This window comes from Octopus bimaculoides, chromosome 2 (genome assembly GCF_046866305.1).
Source record: "Octopus bimaculoides isolate indiv1 chromosome 2, ASM4686630v1, whole genome shotgun sequence".
NCBI classification, from domain to species: domain Eukaryota; kingdom Metazoa; phylum Mollusca; class Cephalopoda; order Octopoda; family Octopodidae; genus Octopus; species Octopus bimaculoides.
The window spans coordinates 116,115,769-116,136,799 of NC_142929.1; the positions used below are offsets into that span (position 1 = coordinate 116,115,769).

Here is a 21,031-nt window from a genome sequence, read left to right on the forward strand (position 1 = left end):
GTTGTTTGTCAACAATAACTATCGGCGGTACTGTTATTTATGACATCGTTCGTGCGTTTGTACTGGTTTTAGCTTTAGGATGTTAGGGTTGCCAAATTTGGTGAAAATCTGTTCAATACACCGCCACAAATTTTTCACCAAATTTGGCAAAAATACTCATAACCCTAACTCTAAAACCCGAACCCTAACCCCCTAAAGATAAAATCAGTACAAACGCACGAACGATGTCATAAATAGCAGTACCGCCGATAGTTGTTGTTGACAAACAACGGCACTAATTTTATTCAAGGGAAAAGATCCCATTACACCGCTAGAACGTGTTGTTTACATTCCACAGCAGTAATTGTTTTCACCTCAATAGACGTCAGTGATTGGTTGAAATTACCGAAATACGACAATTTTAACACGAAATAACTTTAAAAAGATAAAATTTTCTCAATAACACTAAGAGTAAAAGATGTTTTATATGACACATTCTACCAGTGTCCTAAGTTTGAAAGTGTTTCGTTAAGAAAACAAGTGGCGCCCGCCAAATCAGAAAGATCCAGTGATTGGAATTAGGAAGATAATCCAGCCATAAAACCATGACAAAATAAAATTTACAAATGAGAAATAGCCCTTCTGACATGTCCAGGAAGGCAGTAGTTCCAAATAAGAACTGGCTTAGATAATTATGGCCCATCTAACCCTAAACGCATGTCATCTTGAAAAGTGGACTTAAAATGGTGATTTTCTCTCCAGTGTTGAACTGAATGAAGGCTTACATCACACTAATGAGCTACTGGAATAAGAATATTTTAAGTCGTGTGGAACCAGTCGTGACTATGTAGTTTTCAACCATGTGGTTTTGGTCTTGGGTTTTAGTCCTGCCACATGGCACCTTAGGCAGATGTCTTCCTATATAGCCCTTGGTTGACCAATAGCTTGTGAATGAATTTGGTAGGCAGAAGCCTGTCTTGTAGGTATGTATGTGTAAATATCTATCAATGTTTACATTTTATCCTTCACATTGAAAAGCACTGAGCTACAAACTGGTGTTTGTTGACGTTCGTTTTCAACAAAATCGTCTACCAGATGTGTATATTTAAAGAAGAATGAAAAGAAAAATCTCTTACTTGAAAAGTAAGCGAAGGTTAGTGACCAGAAAAAGTGAAGGGTTAATGACCAGACTGCTGTAAAACGATCCCTCAGTAATGTGTATTTATGTAATCCATGCTTGTCTGCTAAAACTAATGTGAAACGAGTGTGTGTGCATGCATGCATGCGTGTGTGTGTGTAGGTAAGGGAGATAACTAATATGAGCTAGTCAAAATTTTTGGAAACTAAAGATGCAAAAAGGTATGGATCCTGTATTTAAAGCTATATGTAGGTATGGTGGATCTCCATTGTTCAGTGATGAGGATCCAGGTGTTTGATTAAATGAATAACATGTGACTGAGTATTCTAACTCTCAAGCATAATCAATGTGACAGTGACAAGGCTGTAACTTCTGAATTACAGGGACAATCTCTACTACAGGCTTCTATACAGTTTCCATATAGTTTCACTAACTAGATGTGGGCCAACCAAGGCTAGAGAAATAACATTTTTCCAATATACCACAAATCGAATTGAACCTTGCAGTTATGACGTGAACTTCTTAACCAATTTGTCCATACTGCACTTATATTGTTCTCAATGCAAGATTCATATCCACTTGCCTCTTTATTTTCCAAAATTTTGGTTAGTCAGCATGAGCAATTATCTCTGTTTCTGTTGTGCTGTTTTAGAATCTGCCACATACAAAAACTATCTTCCTAGTTAGCCTTCCTTTGGTATTGCTGCACCTCTTATGTGTCCATAGCTTACACTGGGTACATTTTATAGAGTTTCTACCTATACCTTTTTTACCGATCGAGCAGGGCCATCTACCTGAAGGGGGTTTGTGGTTTGTCTACCTTTATACTTATTAGGACTTTGGTTTCAGCTAGGTTGACTCTAAGGCTCTTCGATTCTAATCCTTGCTTCCACACCCGAAACTTCTCCTCTAGTTCTGATAGTGACTTAGCAATTAGTGCAAGATCATCAGCATAGAGGAGCTCCCAGGGGCATCCTGTCTTGAATTCCTCTGTTATTGCCTGGAGGACTATGATAAATAGGAGGAGGCTGAGGACTGAACCTTGGTGGACCCCTACCTCTACCAGAATTCTTCACTGTACTCGCTGCCAACCCTCACCTTACTGACAGCGTCCCTGTACATGGCTCGCACAGCTCTCAGTAACCATTCATCTATCCCTAGTTTCCTCATTGACCACCAGATAAGGGATCGGAGGTCCCTGTCAAAGGCTTTCTCCATGTCAACGAAAGCCAGGTACAGAGGTTTATCTTTGGCTAGGTATTTCTCCTACAGCTGCCTTACCAGACATATAGCATCAGTAGTGCTTTTCCCTGGCACGAATTCAAACTGCATCTCATCTAAGCTGACTCTCTCCCTAATTAGTTTGGAGCCTGGTGTTGCCATCCGGTTTCACCAGTCCTCAGTCAAATCGTCCAACCCATGCTAGCATGGAAAGCGGACGTTAAACGATGTTGATGATGATGATGATGACCATCTCAGTGACCTTCATTACCTGGTCCAACAACTTGATAGCTCTGTAATTATTTGTGTCTAAAGCGTCACCTTTACCTCTATAGCAGTTGACTATGGTGCTGCTACACCAGTCATTGCGTATGACTCCTTCGTGTATCACCTGGTTAGCTATACGGGTGACTAGACTGTAGCTGACACTGCCAGAGATTTTGAGTATCTCTGCAGTGATTCCTGATGGGCCGGGAGCTTTCCCTGTCTTCATACTCTTGATTGCTTTATCTACCAAGGAACTGTCAATTAGGATAGCTGGTCCCTCTGTTGGGTCGACATTTAGCAGACTCTCTTTCTCCCATTCATTCTCTTTATTAAGCAACCTTTCATAGTGGCGTCTCCAAACCTCTCTCTTTGCGCCTCATTTAATGCAAGTGAACCATCATCCATGCGGACACATTTCTCTCCTATGACATCACTATTCTCTCTCACACACTGTCTTGCAACACAAAATACCTCAAGTCTTTGGTCCTCACGGCACAGAACATTGGCAAATTTTTTGTTATCTGCTTCCCCTCTGGCTAAATAAACCTCTCTCCTAGCTTCCCTTCTGGCAGTTTGATACAATTCCCTGCTACCACTGTTCTTCCAATCCTTCCAAGCCTGTTTCTTTTTTCTAATAGCCCTGTCAACCACGTTCCACCACCATGTTACTTTGGGTTGAGAGGGGACTTTGCACCATCCACAGATCTGGTCAGTGGCTCTCAGCAGGTTGTCCCGTAGAAACCTCTAGTTTTCTTCCACATCCCCTTCTATTTCATCAAAGGCTTTGAGTAGCTTCCAGACCCTTCTCCTCCAGGCTGGTATACTTCTGGGCATCTATTTAGTCCTGATCCCGAAGTTGCTAACTACTAATCTGTGTTGAGGGGTACATTCTTCGCCTGGGAAGGTTTTGGCATTTATAAGCCGTCCTCTTTCCCTTTTTCTTGCGAGGATGTAGTCAATTTGGCTAGTGTGTCTGCCAGAACGGTAGGTGACACGCAGGTTTCCTGATGTTGGTATTGCAAACTGTAAGATCATTTACATCACAGAACTCCAACAGTCTGATTCCCTCCTCATTTCGGGAACTAATGCCATATCCTACATGTACGCCATGAAAGCCCCCTGCATGTTGTCCAACATGTCCATTGAAATCGCCAGCCACAAAGAGAAGGTCCCTGTCATTTGTCAACGAGGTTGTCTGCAATAGGGTGTCATAAAATTAGTCTTTCTGCCCATCCAGTAGCCCCGGTTGAGGGGCATAGGCCGAGATAACGGTAGCCAACCTAGTGTGAAGCACTAATCTAATCTTAAGTACTCTGTCACATACTCTGACTACCTCGATTACCTTATCAACTCATTTCTCAGCAAGAAGTATACCCATGCCCCTGACCCCGTCAGTGTTCTTTGCCCAGAAAATCTTGTACCTGTGTTCTTTGCCTGTGAGGAACCTAGCGGAACCTCCTCTCCACGTTACTTCTTCGATGCAGCACAAATCTACATGTCTCCATTCAAGCATCCCAACAGTCTCACCAGACCTACCTTTCAGTGTGCTGGCATTGAGTGTGCCAACTCTGAGGGTGTGGGCGTGTGAGACCCTGGGATGAGGGACATCAGTGTCATGTACCTGAAAAGAAAGCTTGCATTTGGCAGAATTCATAAACAAGCAATAGCCTACAACCTACATACACTACACTATTTTTATGTGCTATATGATCGATAAACCCTGGGTAGGGGTGGAGATGGCATTAGGCCCTTAGAAGTGTTCGCAGGAGACAACCAAGGATGACAGAGAATAGGAACTTCCGGTACTGGTGGAGGGGAATGGAAGGGCAGGCGTACCGCAAGCCAGCAAGTTTGGGCGAGAGCATCTTCTGCACTTGTATACTATGGTAGACAAATTCTGAGAGAATGAATTAACAAAATGATAAAACTTGAATAAAATAAGATAAAATAAATTAAATGTGTCGATTAACAGATATACATGAACTTAAGACAAACAAGGAAGACAAATCTATTGGGCTATGTTTACATGATAAAAAAATAGATAGATAATAAAGAACGAATGGGGTGGGGGATAGGGTTATGATCTACAATATACATATATACGACGGGCTTCTTTCAGTTTCCGACTACCAAGTCCACTCACAGGTTTTTGCTCGGCCTGAGGCTATAGTAGAAGACACTTGCCCAAGATGACACGCAGTTGGACTGGACCCAGAACCATGTGGTTGGTAAGCAAGCTACTTACCACACAGCCACTCCTGTGCCAATAAATGCGCCCTTTTAAAGCCTAGCCAGGCTCATGGGCCCGGTTTCCCAGTTTCAATGGTGTATGCATTCCCCAGCTGGACGGGACGCCAGTCCATCGCAGTGTTACTCATTTTTGCCAGCTGAATGGACTTGAGCAACGTGAAATGAAGTGTTTTGCTCAAGAACACAACGCGTCGCCCAGTCCAGGAATCGAAACCACAATCTTACGATCATGGTGCTGACTAGTTTTTACTTGGATTATGTAATTTTGAAGATTGAATTAATAATCAATTAGGATAATACGTAAATACTGTCATTTTCAAAATATGCGCATAAACTGAAAGAAATAATACTTCTATTCATGTCATATTGCAATTATTACAATAAATTGTCACTAGACATGTTTCTTTTGAAAGAATGAAAGTATTTCATTACAAAGTATTGAAAGAAAGATATATTGATAGTGTTTACATTCTACATGTCTTTTATATCCTTGTATACAGAAGGTTGATGGCAGTAATTACATGTATTTGTCCATAAATTCAAAAGATCACTGCTGAGTTGGCTTCATGTTTTGTTAGGGTACATGAATTTTATTCGGTGCATTTTAGAGAGCAGTTATAATAAATCTGAAGAAACACCTTTTTCAATACATCATGCTGTTGAAGAAATGTTGGTACATATTATACACAGAAGGTACTTTTTTTCCAAGGTTTCAATGCCAAAAATAGAGATGAACACAGTATTCAAGTGTATATTATACACACACACACACATATATATAAATATATATATATATATATATATATATATATATATATATATATATATATCTTGTTTATCATTTGCTGTATTTTCTTCTGCATAATTTTTCCTAAGATTACATTTAGTGATTTATTAATCTGATGAAAAGCCAGTGTAGTATGCATTTTTTTTTTGTAGCCTTATAATAATAATAATGTTCTGTATTTATGTACATGCATGGGGATATTTTTGACTTTAGCAATAGTAAGTAACTCTTTTAACAAGTATTAGTAAATTTCCTGTGTAGCTTTAGTAAGAAGATAAACTATTTTTGTCTGTCTGTGAGCATATTGTGTATATAGATGTTATGTTTAATTTTGTACATAGTTGAAAACAATCTGTTTAACAAGTAGAGAATCTCTTAAATGATCTATACCTGTATTATTTAGAGGATGAAAGTTAGTTATTTTGGAATAAATTTTACACTTTCCAACTTGTCAGAAAAAAAAGGGCAAAATTGTAAAATTTTGACACAACCATGGGCAGAAGGACAAGTTTTTAAATAATATATTTTGGCATGTTTTGGTAGTTCACATTAAGTGATCTGGAAGACACTTGATACTTTATAACATAAACCTTGCACTTGTTTGTAGTTTGATTGTTACCTGTTTGGAGGGCAGTGGAATGGCAGATAAAATGCTTTGTGCTCTTAGGTTATCTTGTGAGTCCAGATCCTCCTACAGTTAGGTCCTTTTGGAGGCTATTAGTGCCAACCACATACTGGGATTTAATCAACTGTTCCTTCCCAAAAATCTATTGGTTTTATGCCTCTTAGAAATTCTTATTTATTATTAAATTGTATTCTATTGCCAGTCCTTCTCACTTTAGTCAGAAGAGGAAGGCTGACATATACCCAATTTAAACTGTCGTAAGTGATTGCGGACAGCTGTGTACAAGGAGGGGTTCCAGAGGATGATTGAGTAAACTGTTTAACCTGCTGAAGAATAACAGAAAGCTGTGAGAGATTCCATTGCTGGGGTTATGTGAAAGTGCAGAAGGACAGAGGCTGTTTATTCTCTCTCTCTCTCTCTCTCACATACACACACACACATGCTGACACCTGAATATTAGTGAATGTAAGTTTGTCTATGAAGCAGAAAGGCTTTTGTTGGATGCTGTCCAGGATGTGTTTCTTAAGTTCATAAGTTCGTTTTAGCCATCACAACGGAAGTCCTGATGTTTGATAGAGTAATCTGAAAGTTAAAGGGGTAAATTGAAATTTTCCATTGTAATGAAGTTAATTTTACCTAATCCATACAAATTCTTGATTATTTTAAAAATTAACTGAACATTGACAATGTTTTTCATTAGAAATATCATGAAAGTGTTAAGCTTTCTTCATTGTTATAAGTAAATGTGCATTTATCGACCCCTTGTATAGTCCCATCGAACACTTTGGAGGCCCCTGGTATATGCAATAAAACTAAATACAACTGGGCTCTATAAGTAAGGGACATAACTCTGGTGTATTGTATAAATTGAAATCTATTGGAACTGCTTTGTTACGTTTTGAAAATTTGGAAACAACTGTTTTGAAACTACATTGGAATAGAATTGGCATTCTTGGTCTGCAGATAAGGTATTGTCAAATATATAGAGTTACTATAAGGCAAATTAGCTAAGAGGGTCCTATACTAACTAGCTGGCCATGAGTTCAAATCTGCTGTAGAATTTTGATATGTCTCGCCTGAATGATATATCAAAGTGTACATGGGAGACTTATATTAACTGACCATGTATATTAGTCAGTATAAACTGTTGTGTATGGTCCGATATATGTAAAGATAGTGTAGTCTTATATATATATATACATACATACATACATACATACATACGAGCGAACACATCTTACAATGAAGTAGAGAAATTTGAAAAGACAACACGAAACCGGTTATTTCTCCAAATACAATGTTTATATACCCAAAAAATTTTATAACATTTTTCTGACATAATTTAAATATATACTTTAACCATGTAACACAAGCCTTCTGTAGTTGTTTCACTCTTATTATCTTATATATATATATATATATATATATATATATATATATATATATATATATATATATATATATATATATATATATATATATATATATATATATATATATATATATATATATATATATATATATATATGTATGTGTGTGTGTATATATGTATAAATATATATATGTATTATATATATATATATATATATATATATATATATTATTTTGTCTCTAATTTATATGTTAATGTTTGGCGTAACCACTGATGAGAACTTTGCCTTGCTAATTTTATTTGCTAACTAAGGTTTGAAACCTAAGGTCCAGCTGTAAAACATGGTAAATGTTTTTATTCTTCATTCCCTTCTTAACTGTGGTTTGGACTTTTTGACTGTTCCTTCTAGTATGTAAGGTGACCTGTTACGGCTCACCTCTTTTGTGTTTAATTGTACACTAATTTTTATATCAAATATATATAATAGATATGTATAATATATATATAATGTGTATATAAAATATGTATATAATATATATATAAAATGTATATAATATATATATATATATATATATATATATATAGCAATAAGAAAATGGAGGAGAATATGCGACACTGTCTGCAAGTCAATGGATACCATATATTCTCCATTTTCTTAATGCTATATAAATTTAGGGTAAAATAACCCCCTTTTACCTGCACCCACTTATTGCACTTGGTATAACACTAGTGTAACAATAATAGGGTACCCTCCCAGCAGTATATTAGATAGATACTATCCCTTAGTGGGTTGAAGCCTCAACCCCTAACTCTCTTGCTTTATATATATATATATATATATATATATATATATATATATATATATATATATATATATATATATGTATATATATTTATATATTTGGCTTCCGGCATGTAGTTTTAACCATATAGTGCCCATATAAGTTAGTAAATATATTAATGATTCACATAGTTAGACTTATACATGTAATATTGTATAAGGGTTTTTGTTTAATAAATTTGTAATAACTTATCTCTCATATATGTTATATTAAATAAATCCCCATAATGTTATAGAAGATTTTTTTTGATAAATTTGTAACAACTTATCTCTCATATGTATTATATTAAAATAATATCCCTTTTGTATATCACTTTAACCATAAATTCATATATATACATACATACATACATACATATATATATATATATATATATATATATATATATATATATATATATATATATATATATATATATATATGTATGTATGTGTATATGAATTCACCTACATTTTGTTTTATATATATATATATATATCCTGCAGGATTTCAGCTACCCCATGAAGAAAAATAATGGAGAAATATACATATCACATATCTAATTCATGATTCTTGAAATATTCAGTTGGTGTGTGTGCATGCACTTGGACCCTCTGCTCAGTTCCTTTCTCAAGATACACATCGTTCTTCACCTCCCCAACTGCAGTACCTCCATACCACTTTAGTTGTTATCCATCACTCATCCATTAACTCTGATCTCCACCCATTCCTTGATCAGCCTTACTTCCTAGTGTGCCACCAGATTACCTCTCCTTCCTCACTTAACAGACATCCCATCTTCCCCATACACCACACCTGTTTTTCTGTGCTTGCAGAGGTTGGATGAGGACGTATGTGAGGCAGAATTTTATAGCCACATGTCCCTCCTGTCAATAATTAGTAATAATTTTATTAATTTTTATAATGCTCCAACATTAACACTCAAACTTTTTGCTGTCCTCTTCATATTTTAAGATCAAATTTCTAATGTTACTATGTATCTTTTTCTCTTTGTCTCTTTGTGAATCCAAGAGTATAAGATATTTTGTAGATTCTCTTCTTGCATGAAATTCTCTTGATTTGTGTCAATGTTTAGGATGTTTTTCAATGTTAAAATGATTTTTAAAAAGATTACAGAAACCATGCCTGTAATTTACAGACAACTTGCCATTACCCTAACTTTAATAATATATTAATTGTAAGGGCGGCAAGCTGCCAGAAGCATTAGCATGCTGGGTGAAATACTTAGTGGTATTTCATTCTTAGTTCAAATTCTGCTGAGGTTGACTTTGCCTTTCATCCATTTCGAGTTGATTAAATAAATACCAGTTACACACTGGGGTCGGTGTAATCGACTTAATCCTTTTGTTTGTCCTCTATGTTTAGCCCCCTGTGGATAATAAAGAAATAAATATATTAATTGTAACAAAAATTATTTTAGAGAGAGAATATCATCAAATAAAAGAAAAAAAACCTATGACTTATTTTGATCATAGTGAGGAGTATTTGTTTTATAAAATAAATTTATATTGAGTCTTATTGAAGGAGATCTTATCTCATGGAACTGCAGAATTTTTTCACAGAAAACTGGTTCCTCAGAGTCTCTGAGAAATACTGTACATTACTTCAGATTCAGATTGGGCAGAAATCTTTATCTTAAATTCCAAAATTCCAAGGTTATCTGATGTTTCACTTGTGTGAAACACCAGATATCTTTGGAATTTTGCTTGCAATGAATTGGTACCCTATCCAAAGTGAGATTTATCTCTCATCTACATCAGCACCATGAAACTGAAGCTAATATTTGACCCCCTAAGGCTTGAAAAGTCTTTACATTTCTTTTTCTGTTCAGTGTTTGATTGAATTGATGAAATTGCAGATTACCAGTAATATACTGAGATCTTCAATGAACTGAGTTCTCTCCCTGTTAAATTTGCAGCTTTGTTTCTGTGTCAGAAATTCATCCCTATCACTTTTTTCTCTCTTACTTTTTCCCTTCATCTTAGTTTATTTCATAATTGTCTATAAATATTTCATATGATTTCACAGATCTCTTCATGGGGAAATTTGTAACTGTCTAGATTTGCAGTTGGTGACTCAATTTAGTTTGATAATGTAAGTATCTAAGTATGATTTACATGCAGAAAGTGTAATTACTCTTTAAAATATTTAAGTTGCAGTGTTTTTTTGCTAACATGGAAAACAAATGTTAAACAATGATGATGTTACCTTCTTATCCTTATTGTACAGACTTATACCATATTTATTCATTTATTTATGTTTTATATCATTTTAATTATTCTCATTATTTTTCAGATATTTATTCATCATGAGTGAAGCATGTGAGTTACCTCCTTCAAAGGGGTCTACCGTCCAAACAAAACCAGACAGTGTAATTGAGCAGATGTTAACCACTGTCCAGGATGGAGAACCTGAAGAAAAGCACTGCCTCAGTTATGAGTGTGATATCATATTGGAATGTAAAGTCTGTAGAAATTTGTTTCGTGTTATGCAAAGCTTCCTCAATCACAAAAAAGTCAACTGCCTTCAGTATCTCATTAGCTTTGATGTTCCTGTACCGACAAAAGAAAAAGAAATTGACAAAACTACCAGTGAAAATTCTAGACCAATCACTAAGGAAAAGTCTGATGAAATTCCTTCAACTAAAGAACCATCACCAGACAAGACAATATCCAAGACTGTTCCAAAATCAAAAGGTAAAGCAGAATCTTCTGAAACCAGTCAAGTAAAATCTTCTGAAACCAGTCAAGTAAAATCTTCTGAAACCAGTCAAGTAAAATCTTCTGAAACCAGTCAAGTAAAATCTTCTGAAACCAGTCAAGTAAAATCTTCTGAAACCAGTCAAGTAAAATCTTCTGCAGTGTCACCTAAAGAAGTAATACCTGTTGAAAATAACGATCCTATGAAACTGAGGAATTCCCGTAAAAGAGATGTACAGCAAAAGGAAAGTATTGTTTCAAAGAAAGACAACAAAGACATCGTTTCTCAAAAACAAGACAGTAGCCATAAAAAGGAGAGCAGTTCTCAAAAGAAAAATGTCAGTGTCCACAAGAAAGATAGTACCAGTGATAAAAGAGATAGTTCTACAACAAAACGCCAAAGTCTATCAGAACAGAAAGACACAACATCACAGAAAAGAAATAGCAGCAGTCATAGACGGGACAGCACTCCACAGAAAAGAGATAGTAGCAGCCATAGAAGAGAAAGTTCTTCTCACAGGAGAGATAGCTCTGCTCATAAAAGAGATAGCTCTGTTCATAAGAGAGATAGCTCATCTGAAAAGAGAGAGATAACTCATAGGAAAGATCTGTCTTCAGAAAAGCGAGAAACATCCCAACATCGAAGGGAAAGAAGGGAAAGTATTTCTGCAAAAGAAAAACAAAGTAGCTCTTCTGAGAAAAGTACTCCTCACAAAAGAGAACCTGAAAAACGGGGAAGTTTAACCACAAAGAAAGATAGTTCAGATAAAAAAAGGCATGCTCCTCCTAGAAAAGTAAATACTAATTTGAAAGATGGCCATGAAAAAATGGATGTTAGTAATAATGAAACTTCTGGTGGCATTGAAAAAATGGATGTCACTGTTGAAACAAGATCAGTTGTAGCAAAGAATCTAACTAACCAGAAAGGGAGTTCTCTTGGAAAAATGGAAATAGATGACAAGAATGAAGCTAGCACAGTGAAGCAAAAAGATACTCTTGTACAAAACAATGCAACTGTTCAGAAAAAAGATACAGTGGCTGAGAAAAATGTTTCCACCAAGAAAAATGATGTTGCTACTCAACAGAACAAAGATGGTGGTCAGGTAAAGGAAACAATATCTGAAAAAAGTGTTGCTGCTACCATTGAGAACAGGAACACTGTTTCTGATAAAACAGATACAACTTCTCAGAAAGATGCTGTTAATTTAAATAAAGAAAATAATGTTGCTAAGAATGAAGAGTCTCAAGAGAAAAGTGCCATTATTACTAGGAAAAAAGATTCTATACCTGAAAAAAAAGATTCTATACCTGAAAAAAAAGTTATGGCTACTGAGACAAAATCTCCCAGTTTTCATGAAAAACCTTTTGCGATTGGAAAAAAAGTTGTCATTGTTGAAAAGAAGACTGTTGCTACTGAGACAAAACAGACTTCAAATCAAGAAAAAGTGGTTGTTGCTGAGAAAAATGATAGCAGTGTTCAGAAGAAAGATATGGCAACAGAGACAAGATCTGTTCAAAAAAAAGAAAGTAATGTTGAGAAGAAAGACATGGCAACAGAGACAAAATCTGTTGAGAAGAAAGATAGCTGTGTTCAAAAGAAAGACATGGCAACAGAGACAAAATCAGTTGAGAAAAAAGATAGTGGTGTTGAGAAGAAAGACATGGCAACAGAGACAAAATCTGTTCAGAAAAAAGATAGTGGTGTTGAGAAAAAAGACATGGCAATAGGGACAAGATCTGTTGAGAAAAAAGACAGTAGTATTCAAAAGAAAGACATGGCAACAGAAACTAAATCTGTTGATAAAAAAGATAGCAGTGTTCTGAAGAAAGACATGGCAACAGAGACAAAGTCTGTTGAGAAGAAAGATAGCAGTGTTCAGAAGAAAGACATGGCAACAGAGACAAAGTCTGTTGAGAAGAAAGATAGCAGTGTTCAGAAGAAAGACATGGCCACTGAGACAAGATCTGTTGAGAAAAAGGATAGTGGCATTCAAAAGAAAGACATGGCAACAGAAACTAAATCTGTTGAGAGAAAACAAAGCAGTGTTCAAAAAAAAGACATGGCAACTGAAACAAAAGACAGTCACTTAATAATAGATGGTAAAAAAGTACTTCTTTTGACAAAAGAGACTGGTGCGCAAGGAAATAATGTTGTTGGGGAAAAGGAAGTATCTGCTGGAAAATCAAAAGAAAACAATGAGGTTCTTCCTAAAATATCTACCAACTCTGAAATGACAACTGAGCAAGTTGCAGCTGTAAACATTGCTTCTACTGCCAATCAGACAGAGCCAAGTGATAAAAAACTGGCTACAACTCAAAAAGAACTTGTTGAAAATAAAGATGCAGATAAGAAAATTGGATTGAATCAAGATTCAAATTCCAAAGTGCTTAATGAACCCCAAAATATTAGCATTCCAAACACATCGGAATTAAAGGATGTTAATGAAGACAATAAGAATGATGCTTCAGATAAGCTGAATCCTTTAATTGCTGGTGTTTTGGATGCTTATCAGCGCTTCAAGGATAAGACACAATCCCAACCAAAAGTAGAGGATCCAGCAAGCAAGGCAAATGAATTAGACATTATCCCAGATGCTAATGACAAAAATAACCGATCTGAAAAAAAAGCTGAAGAACCTAGTGCAACTGAGAAGGATGCTGCTGCCGATAAGTCAAAACCTTCTGGAGAGCTGGATCTGGACAATAAAGATCTGAATGATCCAGAGAGATATGAGTTAAGAAACAGATTGCGTTGTCCAGATTGTGGTCTCGAGCTGACCAATATGACTAAGCTTGCTAATCATATGTCCAAGCATTTGGCAGAATCAAAAGGACATTTTGTCTGCCCTATTTGCCAAAAGGAAACTCGCCTTGAATCATTTTCTGATCTTATTTTGCATTTAAGAGACCCACATTTCCTCAAAGATAAGCAGCTACTTCCTATGTGGAGGAATTTAATGAAGAATTGCTGGGTTGATGAACAAGATATGTCTGCTTCATTCCCTGTCATTGAAGCTGTCAAACGATCTGAGCGAAGCAATGAGGAAGCAGTGCCTGAAAAGAACTATAAATGTCCTTATTGCAGAAGGAAACCTAAGATTCTTCGATATTTTTCAGGCCTCATTGGCCATTTACGCTCAGCTCATGGCCTGAAACGTCATCAAATACAAAAGATACAAACAAAACTTCGCAAAACATCTGTGGTTGAAGTGGTGCACAAAAAAGAAATCGAGAGTACACGGCGCATGCTTTTTAAGTGCTCTTTCTGTTCTAAAACATTCAGAAAAAAGGCCACTATCAAACTTCATGTGAAGACATGTAAGAAACGAACTGTAGTTTCTGTAAAAGAAACTAAAAACAAAAAACCTCGAGGTAGACCAAAAACCTTCACCAAAATTGTGTCATATAAAAGTAAAAAAGATCACAATCTTGGAGAGCGTTCTAACATTGGTCCTATGGCAGCAAGTAATAGTGAGCTGTTGAGTGATAACAGACCAGTTCCTCTGACCACTCCTTCTTTGCATTCTAACTATATTGAATCACAGAGTGCTGCAAGCAGAGACATGGAACATTGCGTTGATGTTAATTTAATACAGCCTGTAAAGCTAGAAACTTTCTGGGTTTCAAAAACACCTGGAAAACCCTCTGAATGTGTTAAGTCAACTGTCACTAATTTAGAAAAACTGTGCCAGACACCAAGCAAAATTTTCAAATCAGAGCTTACAAAAATTGGTAATTTTCAGTGTTATTCTTGTAAAAGGTACTACTCAGTCCGGCAACATTTTGAACGGCATGTTCAGTTATGTACACAAAATCGTAAGATTGAAGAAATATCTGACTTTCAGGCTCTCCGTTGTCTGGAATGTAATCAATCATTTTCTTACTTACAACATCTTAAAAGACATGCAGCTAAGCATTTAGGCTTAGACCGATTTAGATGTAAGTTATGTAATTATTCAAGTTACTATTGGTCTGACACAAAATGTCATTTGACTTCTCACAAAGATATTGATTTTCGCTCTCCAGAATATTACATTGTTAGTGTGTCTTCATCTGAATATACCTCTCCTCAAGAAATGTCCAATTACTATGGATACCAGGGGAAAAAAATTGATCGTTCCCAGACAGTACTGAAGCGCCGTCATGAACCTAGCCAAACCAGCAGTGGTAGTGGTGTTGTTAAGACACTTGTTCTTACTGAACAAGATGGTATGCTTAAAGTTGTCAGTGATCCTAACCAAATTGCCAAGATGGTTGGCCAACAAGGCTCACCACCCTTGAAAAGGTTACGAATAGCCACCGACGTTACTCAATCTCCTGCAATTATGAAAGCTTTACCTGAAATACAAAAAGCAATTATGACACCTAGTTCTGAAAAAAGAGAATCTACATTACTGACAAAAAATCTTCCCTCCCCAACATTATCAGATCCAACTCCTTCTGCAGAGCAGTTTGAACCTGCAACTGATCCTGACAAACAGCACCAGTCCTGGGTTCGTAAACCTCTGAAGGACCCTGATGCTCAACCTTTCACTTGGGATGATGATGAAGAGGAAGAGACTATAATAGAGAGCACTCCAGTAAAAGCCAGTAATAATAGTAACACTACTAGTAGTACCTCTGATAGCAAAGATGATACCAATAAGTTGTTATCTACTGATAATTTGAAAAAATCCCCAAATTCTAACAACACTCCATCTGTTGACGAGACATTAAAAGCAGTTAGTACTATTGCTGTTACAGAGGAAAAACCCATACCTGACCAGTTTTCTGAACCACCGAAACTGAAGAAAGAAATTCCTGTGGAAACTGTTCGATGTACTGTTAGAGACATCAAGATGGAAGACAATCTTCAGATGCCAAGCATTTCAGGACCTGAAGTTGCTGTCAACTCATCTTCAGTTGCATCTGATACAGTGATGACTGTGATGTTTAATGAAAATAATGATATGATCCTTGTATCACCAAATCCTAGCAATTCTAATTCATCAAGCCAAGGATCCACTCCTCATAAAGAATTTTTCAGAGTTTCTCACCCAGTTTTGTCACAAGTGATTTCATCATCACAATCATCGTCATCACATTCATCTTATATTTCAACATCACATTCGAAGCCCACTGTGTCTTCAGTTATGTCGAAAACATCAACAAAGCCATTGAACAAGCCAAAAACCATGTGGGACATGCAGCATAAAAATGCACTCCGGCGCCTTCCCACACGGGGCTTGGTCTCCAATTCAACCTTATCATTTCCTTCAGCATCAAGGCGGGTAACTAAAGTGCCAGATCCTTTACCTACCCCAGTTACTGCTACCACATTTGTAAGTGTTACAACAGAATCCAATTCTACATCAGTGAACACATCAACAACTTCATCACAATCACAGTCAATACCAACTACAAAGTGAAATAAACAAAAGACATTTCTTAAGAAGTAAAAGAAGAAAATCTCAAAACATAGAGGAAAAATAAATCAAGCTGTTTATTAAAGTAACTCGAGTATGAAGGAGAAAAGACAATATTTTCTTTCTTTAAAATCTGATCACCAGCCATTAAAATGCTTTGTTTCCTTTAAACTGTTGTTGGTAAAATTCAGAACTAGATTGAAGTGTTGAATAATTATGTGTGTGAGTGTGTATAATATGATAGAAACATACATACGCACGGATTTATGTATATGTGTATGCATATATGTGTATATATATATATATATATATATATATACATATACACACACACACAGATATGCATATATGTGTATATATATATACACATATATATATATGTATACATATGCATATGTATGTATATATATATATATATATATATATATATATATATATATATATATACACATACATAGATGCACACATATTCAGATAATCACCCAGACATACATATAACAAATTTTTATATGAATAGTTATCACTCCATTAAGATTATAAATTAAAACATTCAGCAACAAGAGAAAGAAAAACAAAATACAATTCCTCAATAAAACTGTACTATAATATTCAATATCGGAAGAGGTTGAACAAAGTAAAAAAGACTTTATTTATCTGTCAAATTATGAGTAGTAGTAATCATCTGTTTGAAACATTTAAGCAGTGTCATTGGTTATTCATTTCTCATTTGGGGAAGAAAAAAAATCACTCACGCACATGCACACACAGACACACACATGCAATACATACAAGGGAAACAACAACAACATCCAAACAAACAAAAATGAAAGAGTTACTCTTAGTATTCATAAATGACAAATCTGAGAAGAAAGGGTTTTTGAAAGAAAATCAGAAAAGCGTAGCCTTAGTGATTCCTACATTACAGTAGCATTTTTTTTTTAATTGAAAATTATTCCACTCCTAAATATCATAGCATTTGTATACATATACATATATGTGTATGTATGTGTGTGTCTGTGTATACATGATACATTCACACGCACAAATAATGTGTATTAGTGTGTAAATATACAAATGCATTATATATATATATATATATATATATATATATATATATATATATATATATATATATATATATACATACATATAAAATGTATAGTGTTGGCTGTGTATGTGTGATGAAATGAGTGCATATTTACAAATAATATCTGTACATGACAAATAGATCACAATAATGCTAATAATAACAATTCATCTAATAACATACTTCATGTTTATTTAGGAGGGTCATAAGTGTATGCATGTAAAATATATATATATAAACATAATGTATGTGTATATTTTATTTATATGCACTTTAAGTCTGCAAATCGTTTTAACACAAAGGTTATATATAAATGATGATTTTCTTAAACCCAGTCTGTGTCCTCTTCATTCTTTTTTCTCAGTTACTATCTCTACCAACCAGTCTTTAGATAAAAGACTATGGGGATGTATATGTACTATAAATTTTCCTTGTGCTAAGCACCAGGAATTATTGTGTGTGTGTGCGTGTATATATATATATATATATATATATATATATAACACACGTGTGTATGTGTGTGAGGGTGTGCACTCTCCATTTGAAATACTGATTTTCTTAATAGCACATTTAGTAAACCATATAAAGTGGTTCATCTCTTTGAATGCTTGTTTGCTGGACCATTGTGGAAAAATTTCTATCATTTTGCAATTACAGTAATAAGAGAGTTGTGGTTGCTTTTCAGAGCTAAAATATATGTTTTATTTCTCTACTTCTGGTTTGTTTTCTTTTCTAATATATCTGTCTTAAAAATATTTATTGGATAATCTTGTCAGGGCAATCAAAATTATTTAACAAATTGCATCAAATGCATCTGAGGTTTTGTTTCTCCTTTTATACTATAGCAAGCCACAGCAAAATTTGATTTGATATACTACCAACATGTCATATTTAAGGATTATGACGTAAAAATTGGAAATTAGATTAGAAAAAATACTTACAAAAAAGGATTTGCTGAAATTATGCATTACTTCTGCCACACACTTACACATTAAGTTTCCAAACAATCTTCTAAAATATTTCTTTTTTATTTCTATTGAATAATTTAGTAGCTGTTTCTCTTTCTTGAGTAGAAGCTATTCAATGATCCTTTATTCATTATGATCTGATTTTATTAAGATAAATAGTTGTAGCGTATTACTCTAACTAGATTTGCAAAGATTTCATTTATTTAATTTCTTACTTCAAATTAGTATATAATATAATTCAGTCTTGGATTACGACTATGGATATAGATTTAAAAAATAAAGAATTCTATAGCTTAGCTTTGGTGGGTAGGGGTAGATGAAATCAATTGTTTTAACTTACTTCAGTTCATGATAGTGAGTATTCTGAAGGAGGACTTTTATGAATACATCTCAGATGTGAGAGCAATAGTCCAAGGTTATATTAAAAGTTACTCAAATATTTGTCATGTTTTTGTCTCAACAAAGAACAGATCATCCAAGGACTCTATTGCTATTAAAAAAAATATTGAAATATTTGATAAATGTTCAGATAATCTCCTGACATGGAAAATTGGTTTGGTAATTTGGCCTGCCACTCTGATTGGTTGTGTATTCAAATCCATTGCAGGTATTCTATTAGCTATTGGAGAAGACTACTTCATTCCATGTGCCTCAGTTCACCTAGTTGTTGGGAGAAATTATAAGAACATCTAAGAAAGTTTCCTGTGACATTTTGTCCAGGGGAAGATTTGTTTTTCTTTTCACTTAATGCTACAAAAACTGATGTTAAGTAGCAGCATATAAATTCCTGGAGTTTATGAATGGATTAACTATTTTAACATTACTTATTATAACAAATATGTATTTCTTTAAATGTAAACATATTTAATGAATTTGAAATACTACAACATTATAAGAATTGTTTAACTTTGACAAAAGGGCATTAAGGGAAACATTAGTACAGCTATCTTTGTTACCTTTAAAATATATACTTATAGTGCTGGCAAAGATAAATTAAATGAATATTTTTTCATTGTGAAAAGGAATATCAGAGGTTATTTCCTTTCTTAGTTTTTGTTAGTGTAAATTACAAGCAACTACAAAGAGTCTCTTGAATGTATTTATTAGATAGTTAACCATTCTCCTGATTTGTTTCTTTCAACAGCAAATGAAGAGTTAGGATTATAAATGACTGTGTGAAAGTTGAGTTGAGCCACGAATACATCAATACATTTAACAGAGTGCCTTATGTTTACTTTTGTGCTTGCATATTTGTTTATATGATTACGTGCATGTGTGTGTTGTATCTGAATTTTCAGAACTAAACATAGTATTTGGGAAATAAATATGTCATGTTTGTTTTAAAATCATTTCCTTAGATAAACTAATTTGCTTACAAGAAAATATCTCTTTTGTGTAAATCTTGATACTTCAAAATTTCCTGTGACAGAGATTTGCAAATGAATTTGCCACCTTTTCACATGTGGCAAAAAATACCCTACAAACTGAATTATGCCTTATATGTCATTAGCTTATATCTTGTGTGTTCACTGAGAATAAGATCTCATAAATTATTGAATCACTGAGTTTTCCTACTACAGAATTGATGAATGTTTTTTTTTTTTCCTCCTTATTGCTTGTTTAAATATGTTAAATATTTTCGTATCTTAATTACATACTTATTAAATCTGAAGCTTGATAGTGTCACTGGTGGTGAAACTTGCAGTCCAGATGCCAAGCTCTGCAACCAACCAAACGTTTGCAATTGTTATCAAGCTACTCTTTTATAGAGTGTTTGGCAATCAATTACTAGTTAACAGTTAATATTTGTTTCAAACATATAAAAATATATATATATATACATAATAATCTATATTTTTATTGATTAATCGAAAGTACTTTGCTAGAGATGGAATTATGTGATGAAAAAAAAAAATGGGTGGGTTTGTTTTCTTTTATTTTTCAATTTTTTTTTTGTCATAATGTTATTTTAGTCTCCTTTTACAGCTTCCCTCTTCTATGTAAGGCCACTTCCGTTCTTTATGTTAAATGTTAAAATATCCAGTTATTCATTTTGCTTTTGTGATGTATAGTTTTGCATTTGAGATGAACATTACATCAACATTAGATGAATGTTACCTGTTGTTGTGTGCCTCAGAAATGTAACAGAAAAGTAACGTTTTGTGGACTTAAATGTTAACATTCTGTAAAATATTTTTAACCAAAACTATCATCATCATTGTTATTTTTTATTTTTATTTATTTTAATTTTTTTTGATATTGCATTTACACTAGATTTTAGAAAGTAACTTAGATTGGATCATTGATACTGAGCTTCTGCTTTGTGGTTATTTCTTATGAAACAGATAATGCAAATCCAGAAGTATTGATCTTCTGTAATAAAACAAGTAA

General features: G+C 34.4%; 1 protein-coding gene across 4 annotated transcripts in view; it reads left to right on the top strand.

The window, feature by feature from the left end:
- Positions 1–16,628, top strand: part of LOC106875071 (uncharacterized) — a 29,246-nt gene extending 12,618 nt beyond the window's left edge. For 2 of the 4 annotated variants that reach the window (XM_014923036.3, XM_052978626.2), the window contains exons 2-3: positions 10,510–10,575; positions 10,777–16,628. In XM_014923036.3, coding sequence (XP_014778522.2) covers positions 10,790–16,588 — 5,799 coding nt within the window. In that variant the 5' untranslated portion in view covers positions 10,510–10,575; positions 10,777–10,789 and the 3' untranslated portion in view covers positions 16,589–16,628. The remainder of the gene's footprint in view (positions 1–10,509; positions 10,576–10,776) is intronic. The other 2 variants (XM_014923035.3, XM_052978627.2) reach the window with 1 other exon arrangement.
- Positions 16,629–21,031: the final 4,403 nt, after the last annotated feature.